At 32.5% G+C, this 8,717-nt stretch overlaps 1 protein-coding gene across 1 annotated transcript; it reads right to left on the bottom strand.

Annotated features, from left to right (window-relative positions):
• Positions 1 to 1,952: 1,952 nt before the first annotated feature.
• On the bottom strand, positions 1,953 to 5,316 carry LOC105109565 (2-methylene-furan-3-one reductase-like). The gene is made up of 4 exons (XM_011004305.1): positions 4,810 to 5,316; positions 3,659 to 3,982; positions 3,017 to 3,176; positions 1,953 to 2,363 (listed from the first exon to the last, which is right to left on the bottom strand). The coding sequence occupies exons 1-4, from the start codon at positions 5,299 to 5,301 to the stop codon at positions 2,098 to 2,100; spliced, it is 1,242 nt and encodes a 413-aa protein (XP_011002607.1). The 5' UTR covers positions 5,302 to 5,316; the 3' UTR covers positions 1,953 to 2,097.
• Between the last annotated feature and the right edge of the window lie 3,401 nt (positions 5,317 to 8,717).

The raw sequence follows: 8,717 nt of genomic DNA, 5'->3' as shown, positions 1-8,717 counted from the left end.
GTCCCCCTTTCATCGTTCTATTGGATGCTTGTGTTTTGCCTTAAAATAAAATTTGTTAGGGTTTCCTTCGTATTAGAAGCACCATGATAAAATTCCCGTCATATATCATTGTTCTCCATACCAAGGATAAGTGTAGAATGTTTGTATCTATAGAATATCTCTGATATATATCATACAAGTCATTGAATTAAATAATATTCAGAAATCAAATCTGAATTTGTGGTATAATATGCTCCCAACAAATGGATACTGAAAGCGACAAAAAAATAACATCGCATTTATGACATGGGCCAGCAATCACTTGGAGTCTAGATATTACCAGGATAATACAGGTTAATAAAGAGGAATGGGAGGCAAAAATATGGCATGGACCATTATGATCCTTTGCAGCACTTAGCAGAGGCAATGTTTGGGCAGAAGACATCTGATTAGTATAGAGAAAACTGAGATGGATAGCCCGTGTTATACTGCTGATTGATCTAAAACAACTTTCAAGGTAACGGGAGTACTTTTTAAAAAAAATATTTCAAGAGTTTCTACTTAGCTTTAATAAGTTTAGTTAGTTTAAATAAAATAATATGAAAATAATAAATAAATTAGAAAAAAATTAACAATAAAAAAAATGATAGCCAAACAACGCTAATATTTGTAAAGAGAAAACATTTGAAAAAAAATAAAAAATGATATTAATTTTTAAAACAACTCAAAGAAAACAAATAACAATAAAAAATTAAAAACTAAATATAAAAAATTAAAAAATTAAAAATAGATAAAATTAAAAAATTATTTGAAATAAAATAAATAATAATAGATCAATTCAACAAAAAAAAAAAAGCCAATCTAAGCGACGATGTGTGAAATGCTCATATTAGTTATTTTTTTAAAATATTATTTGAAATAAAATAAATAATAATAGACCAATTCAACAAAAAAAAAAACCAATCTAAGCGATGACGTGTGAAATGCTCATTTTAGTTATTTTTTTAAAAAAATATTTATATGTATTACATTACCAACTTGTCTCTTAATCAACTTAATTATATATAAAAAATAAGAATAAAAACACAAAAACCTAGAACATAATCCCTTTATCATCCGTTATTTGCAGTTCGAGGACCATGAAATTGAATGGCTGAAATACAGCTTGCTTGGTGAGGTTCTCTCTCCTGAAATTATAACTACTGAGGAGATAATTTTAAATTCTCAAAATAATTGATTGCTAAAGAAAGTAAATTAGAATTTATATAAAAATAACCTTCTTTCTTTCAACCTAGTTGCTTAAACATCCCTTGCAGGCGAAATGTATTCTAGGTCTGTAGTAAAGGCAGTCCATTGAATCTGCTAGAAGCAGCATCATTATCCCTGATAAGTGTATTCTAGGTCTGTAGTACAGTGCTTTTTGCTCGAATTATGTCGGGGCCCCGAGACAGCCAAATGAAGAGATGGAAGTATACATATTTGATCTCTTTGATGAGAATGAGAAAAATGGGGAGGAGTATGAGAAGCATTTTGGGCTTTTTGGCCTTGATGGGGTTAAGATTTATGATATCAATTCAACTAATAAATTTGTTTAGGGTTAACGATGTTTTATTGATAATTTTAAGGTTTGTTTCAATTTCATGCCATCCTCATCTTCAGACACCGGTAGCACTGTTTGATACTTTTTTTGAAATGTTTTTTTATTTAAATAAAACAACAAATTGATTTTTTTTAATGTAGATATTAAAATCATGGGAAAATATCTATAAAAACATGAATTTAATTTTTTTTTCAAACAAAAATAACTTCCAGTTATTTATCAAACCCATGCTTGCTCCCTCTTAAGCTACGTTTATCTGCACGGTTAAAGCTGTGTTTACTTTAAAAAACCATTATCACGGTTAAAAATACGGCAGGCATTATCAAATAGACAAACGAACACTTAATCTTTGAGCTAATCTAATCAAGCATCCTTCAAGAAATGGAAAACTTTAGCTCTCATATACTCTACATATCAACATACTCTTGGCCCAATATTGTTAACGAAGTAGGGATTAATTGGAGCGCGTTATTAAAGGAAGAACACATTGCAAAATGGGATTGATACTTCCATTCATCTCATGGAATTGGATGAATGACTACCTTTCCAGTTGCTCGGTTTGTTTCAATGTAAGAGAAGGCCTCTGCGACCTGAGAAAATGTGAACGGGCCTTTAGGATCAACCACTGGCTTTATCTTTCCACTCTCCAAGTAAGGGTTTAGTGTCTTCAAAGTATTCCCATTGGAAGTGACCACAAATCTAAAACCAGGGGGGGTGACTGCACCAGTTAAGGCCACCACACTGCCCCCTTCTTTCACAACCTTCACTGCCTTATCGCATTGTCCTGTCATTTTGGAGCAAAAGATCGTTACTTTCATTAAATTAACTGTGGCAATCAAACCGAGAAGTGTAACAAGGAAAGAACATGGTTTAGTTACATCTCTAGTAATGAAATAAGCTGCAGTCTTGGAAATGAAAGCATGCTAAGTTGCCAGGCCCTGTAATGAAATTACTATGAACTCGTTCGGATTTTTCCTTCAAACTAACCTTAACCACATCTTTCTTATGCTTTTTTAGAGTAGAACTTGTGGGTGAGATCTTATGATAAAAGGAAAAACTATCAAAAGTTCCTTTGAATTTTGGGTCAAAATGATTTTAGCCCGTGAATTTTAATTCTTTTTATTCGAGTACCTTAAACTATTTTTTGATTAAAAAACAGTTCTTTTTTGTTGATTTTGATCATAAATGATAAATACGGCAATTATTGTGAAAAAAATTAATCTGAAAAAATAAAATTAATGGAGGGATGGAAACTTCGACGAAAGGACCCTTTTTTACCGAAAAAAATAGCTCATGGTGATCAAATTAAAAAAAAAAAAAAAAGGGTTTAAGGACTAAGTTTAGTTTGGCCCAAATTCGGAGTAATTTTGGGTAATTTAACAGGAAAAAAGAAATTATAATCCCTTTTTGAGACAATCATTTAGTGTTAAAACTTACCAATAGCATCATACACTACATCAAACTTTTCTGGCAAATCTTCAAAGTTCTCTTTAGTGTAGTCAATAGCCAAATCAGCCCCCAAACTCTTGAGCAACTCCAATTTTCCAGTGCTTGAAGTAGCTGCGATTCTTGAAGCACCAAACACATGTTTTGCTAGCTGCAAGAGAATAGAAATAAAAAAAAAAAAGATTGAAAAGAGAATCTCTGATAAAGGTATGTAAAGCCACTAATTATATGAAAATTGTTGTTGTTATTATTATTATTGTTATTATTAAGATTTGCTCCTGGATCAGAGTTGGCATCATACAGAACTTGAATTATGTTAGCTCAATCATGTACTTAAAGTGAAAAGCAGATGAAAAAGGGAGATCATTTGTTCAATATAGAGCAATTACCAAAACTGATTAGCCGGGAGGGTTTTGTGGTATGCTCAAGCCTCATATTACAGGTTTTCACCGTTGTTAATCAAACTACTTGATTGCTATTTGACAGGATGTTGTTAAGAACAGAGATAACTTAGGCTCAAATCCAGCTGCAAATCAAGCTGGAAATATGCTTTTTGCTTACTACACAAGCTTAAGTCATGTTTTAACATATGGCATAGGAAAATTGGACTAGTGATTGCCCAGTATAGCATACCTGAATCACAAGGCTTCCAACACCACCAGAACCATTCAAAACAAGAATAGATTTACCAGCAGAAAAGCCAGTCCTCTCCAGACCCTCATATGCGGTTTCAATTGCTAGAGGAAGACCAGCAGCTTGTATAAAATCCAGATTCTTAGGTTTGAGGGCCAATAACTTCTCTTCAACAGCAGTGTATTCTGCCAAAGAGCCGAATTGTTTTGGTCCTTCCAATGCCTTCTCGTTTATGTTTCCATACACTGCATCACCCTCCTTCAGTTCCTTCACTTGATTGCCAACTTTGACCACCACTCCGGCAACATCATATCCAGGAACAGTCTAAAAAGTGAACACCCTTTTTATTAAGAAATGATTACTGCAAATCAGTCTTGCATGGCTAACAATTTGAAGAACCTACAAAAATATATTCAACGTGGTGATAAAGTGCAACAAAAACCAGTGTTATTATACCCACCTCGGGGTTGACTCATCACAAGGCTTGAGTTAAAAATCAGGTGGTTTAACTCAAAAAAATTTTGTTGAAGGTCAAAATAGTATTGTTTTGAAAAAAATAATTTAAAAAGTTAACGAGTTTTTAATCAAGTCAATCAGGACATGGATTAATCTTGATTTTTGACTAGGTGAACTCCTCTCTTGTTCGAGCCCAGGCTCAACTTACCCGTCCAAACCGCATTTAATAATCTTGCATAAAATACAAAATATTCTTGTATTTGGCTGCAAAGATTTCATAATTTTGTCAATTTGGCTCAATTTAGCAGAGAACAAAAATGGTACTAAGGTACCTAATTTCTCTATTTTTTACTCTATTAATTATCTCGGTATTTCTTTCCGTTTCTTGAACATTACATATCTATCAGCAAATCAAACATGCAAAGTCAGTTCTTGATGGTCTACCTCCCGTCTACACAATTTCTCAGATAATTATTAATAAATTAAGAAAACTCCACTAAACAGAAAGACAAGATGGGAAATTTGGAGCCATGTCTTCCCTAATGAGCAATTCAAGCTTAAAGCAAGGAATGAAGCTGGCAATGAAGGTAAGGTACAAGGGGCTGGAAGCCTCAGTTTGATAATGACTACTGTGGCAATAAAGAGAGGGAAAGGAGTGAAAGAAAAACAGAGTGAGCTAGAGGCAAGAGATGTACCGGAAGGGGAGAATCAGTGGCCTTGAACTTGCCCTGTCTTCGCTTGGCATCAACAGGGTTGAGAGCAGCAGCAGCAACTTTGATCAGAACCTGATCTTCTTTCACTTCGGGCACTGAAACTTTATCATCAAATTTCAAAACTTCCACACCCCCATATTCTCCATATACGCACGCCTTCATTTCAGAAGGTATGGAGGACACTTTGGTGGCTTCAGGTGCTGCTTGGGATTGAGAACTTGCAGAAACTCTTAGAGGAATGTGAGAGGGTGAACAAGTTTGCTTAACAAGAGCGGTTTTCTTTGCCGGGAAAGTGAGGGAAAATCTGAGAGAAAATGAATTGGAGGAGATGCGAGGGTGAAGGGTTGTGAGTTTGGGTACAGCGGTTGTCATTGTGGTTTCCATATTCCCAACCTTATCTCTCGTCTCTTTGCAGTCTTTATATACTACTAGCTTGGCTTTTGTGTGAAAACTTTCAGGAATTTTCTCAGCCATAAGATCCTCTTACAATGTCAGCCGTCCAAAATAAAAAGACTATCGAAACAAAAAAAAAAAATCAGGTTTGTTGCTTTGTGAGGCTGTGGCCATGGGAGGACATGTAGAATTTCCATGATAATGTGACTCAAGCATGTGGCAGGATCCCTTCCAAATCCACATTCAGCTGCAGGTCACAGACAATTCTAGCTCTTGCAAGTCGTCATTGAGGAAGACTAACAAGGCATTCCAATCGATGTTGTCTGTGTTCAACCATTCTCAGCTGTTTCCATTTGACGAATTGTCAACTAAATGATCCATGCCAGTGGGATCCTGGCACACAAACATAGATAAACATGGAGAAGTCGTAGCTAGAATTGATATGGTTGTGGACTCCATCACCACCAGAGTACCATTTGAATACAAGATAAACCAGAGGTTTGTTTCCACAGCCTCAGCAATTGCACCTTGTCAAATCTTTTTTTAAATCACCAAAATCAGAAGTTTAGAATATATGTCCTGTAATATTAGAACAAAGAGAAGTAAAATATTTACCAGAATCCATGTTTTCATGTGAAGATTAAGATCAAACTGAGACTTGGAATCATAATAAAGATCACAATGACAAGAAATCTGGTGCTTTAATAATGTTAGTGAAAATAGCGAGTGACACTTTTTTAAGGCATTATCTTCTTCAAGAACAGGGCAATTCATAGAGAGACAAACTGACTTAATTCCTCAATCTGTAAAGTTCATTAGTGAGAACTTGACCTCAAAATTAATCCAGAAATTATCAAGAAATAAATTAGATAAAATACAAAACAATTCATTTTCTAGGAATCCAAATAGATATTTCAATCAGAGAAAACAAGAATGAGAGAAGAAAGCGATTTTTTTTGTAACTTGCGTGTGATCGTAAGAGCTTGGTCTTCACACTGATACTAGGTTTTTAGCAATGATACACGGCTAAACTCATATTATTAATTGTGTCTATTACATTCTTGTATAATTATATTTTCTTATTCTGAAAATGCCCGTTAGCTATGCTATTTAGAATATAATTTTGATTTTAATAAATAAATAATTTTTTTTTCATTTCTTAAAATCTTAATGGTTGAGTAATTTTGAGCAATCTCTTATTGTATTTTTTGTATAACTCAGGGGTATTAAAAAAATATAATTATGTTAATTTGAATAGAAAAACTTGATAAAATAATATGTTAACAATTCAATATTTTTTCAGAAATTCATAGAAACAATTCGAAAACGTTGAGAAATATTGGCGACTTGTTTACCATATAAGGACATATTTAAGCATTTACTAGATTGATGTCACCTGCTTTGTTGCGGGTTATTTCAATTCCTTTACAGATAAAATAAATATGTAAAACTCTTGTTATTTGAATATAGAAAATATACATAACTCATGTTATTTAGTTATAGTAAACATGTTTAATCTAGGTATACTTGTATTATTATAGACTTGATTAACCATTTAAGTCCATGTACTTTAGACTTGATAATCCACTAAATTTAGATATATTGGATTTAATAAACATATTGAACCCATATTATATAGATTTAGTTGTTTATTAAGTTCAGACATTATAATTCATATTATTCTAGGCTTGATTGACTTAATAAACATATTAAACCCATACTATATAGATTTAGTTGTTTGTTAAGTCCAGACATTATAATTCATATTATTCTAGACTTGATTGACACTAAGTCCAGTTATCTTAAATCTAACAAGCATGTCAAACCCATATTATTATTTGCTAGACCTATATTATTCTGGACTTGATTATTTTTAAGTCAATGCATCTTAAAATTTAACAATTATAATGATTGAAAAAGCAAATTATTTATTTTTTTCATTCAAAAATCTATTTTTAACTTATTTTTTATTCAAAAACTCATTTTAACCATGTCAAACCTTTAAAACCTTGTTAAACTAATTCATTACTATCAAAAACCCAATAACCCATCTCAGAACTTGAAACCCACCTTAAACAAAAATAATCCCTGAGCTCAAATTTATTCTAGATGTTTTTAAGGACTAGTCTGTCCCACCTTAGAAACTAACCGGAAACTGGAGGCATAGACATGTCCATCTTGACAGAAAATCATCCATGATTTTACACAAGCATGCTTAAAAAAAAAAAAAGATTAGTTGGAACTGTACGAGTTCACGCAATTTGCCTGGTCGATTGCCATCATTTATAAAATAACTTTCAATTTACTTGAACAATGGAATTGAGCAGAAACCATGCATTCTCCAAGGGGACAAAAAAAACAAAAATCATGATCGCGAATCACAAAGAGGCTTGGATGAAAAATAAAAGTAAACAATAACGTAAAAAATTAAAAAAGCAAATCACAATAGTTCACAAAATCTGGGAGACAGATGAATATTGTGGTAACTTGTGTTTTTATCCCCAACACATAGAAAAAATTATTTGATTAGCTATATAATTTTTGCTTTTTATGTTCGCCTAAACATGATTATCCTTTAAACATTTATTTTGTAAATACTAAAATTAGTTCTTTTTATTTATGATGACCTTTTACTTATTTATTTTGCATCTAAAAATATATCTCATAACAATTATAACAAAACACATGTTTTCTAATTTATTTTTGTTCCTTTTAGTTTTAATAATGAATAATGAGATCTGACTTTACAAAAAATTTATTGGAGTGGAAACTTTATATCCATGCAATCTAGAAAAGCAATAAAATCCTTCTATCACATGAAAGTAATAATAGTAGAAGGTCTGGTAAACATGTTATACCCATTTTATTTCGGTCTAACAAATATACGAAACTCATATTACTTTGAACTTAACTAGTGTTAAGTCCAGACGTCTTGAGTTTGGTAAATATGACAGACTCTTATTACTTGAGTTTTACAAACATGTCTAGTCCATATTACTTGGATATAAAAAATATGACAGATTCGCATTACTTGGATCTTCCAAACATGTATAGTTCATATTACTTGGATTTAGTTGTTCTGCCAAGTCTACCTACTTTAAACTTGATAGTTGGTCAAGTCTAGGGGTTCTAATTTGTTGTGAAATCACTATTTTTCTTTTTAGATAAATGCAATTTTTTTAGAAATGTCCGCCCCGACATTGCGGCGGCCTTAAAAATTTCTTAAATCTTTGAAAAGAACGGATTTCTGGCATCCTGTTATTTAATGAGAATATTCTTTGTTTAAGGAGTCGTCATCTAGTATTATGGTTACTAGGAACCCTAACTGGTCAACAGAGATTCTATGGTCCGAGACTGGTTAGGTAAAAGAGAAGATATTATCACTCCTTAAACATCCTATCTAAGGCAGGCTACATTGCTGATCTTTGTCCTTAATTGCTAACATTTTTTTTTGTTGGTTTATACTATGATTGTTTGTGTGTAATATTCCTGACTCT

Source organism: Populus euphratica, unplaced genomic scaffold, assembly GCF_000495115.2.
Source record: "Populus euphratica unplaced genomic scaffold, PopEup_1.0 scaffold227.1, whole genome shotgun sequence".
Lineage (NCBI taxonomy): Eukaryota > Viridiplantae > Streptophyta > Magnoliopsida > Malpighiales > Salicaceae > Populus > Populus euphratica.
This window is presented reverse-complemented; position numbering and strand designations above follow the sequence as displayed.

What these genes read in the sequence shown, in the direction of transcription:
- LOC105109565 (XM_011004305.1), bottom strand. Translation starts at nt 5,301, where the DNA reads ATGGCTGAGAAAATTCCTGAAAGTTTTCACACAAAAGCCAAGCTAGTA. An exon ending in CCACTGATTCTCCCCTTCCG is followed by an intron (nt 3,983 to 4,809) that starts GTACATCTCTTG and finishes TTCACTTTTTAG; the next exon opens with ACTGTTCCTGGATATGATGT. An exon ending in TTGGAAGCCTTGTGATTCAG is followed by an intron (nt 3,177 to 3,658) that starts GTATGCTATACT and finishes ATTCTCTTGCAG; the next exon opens with CTAGCAAAACATGTGTTTGG.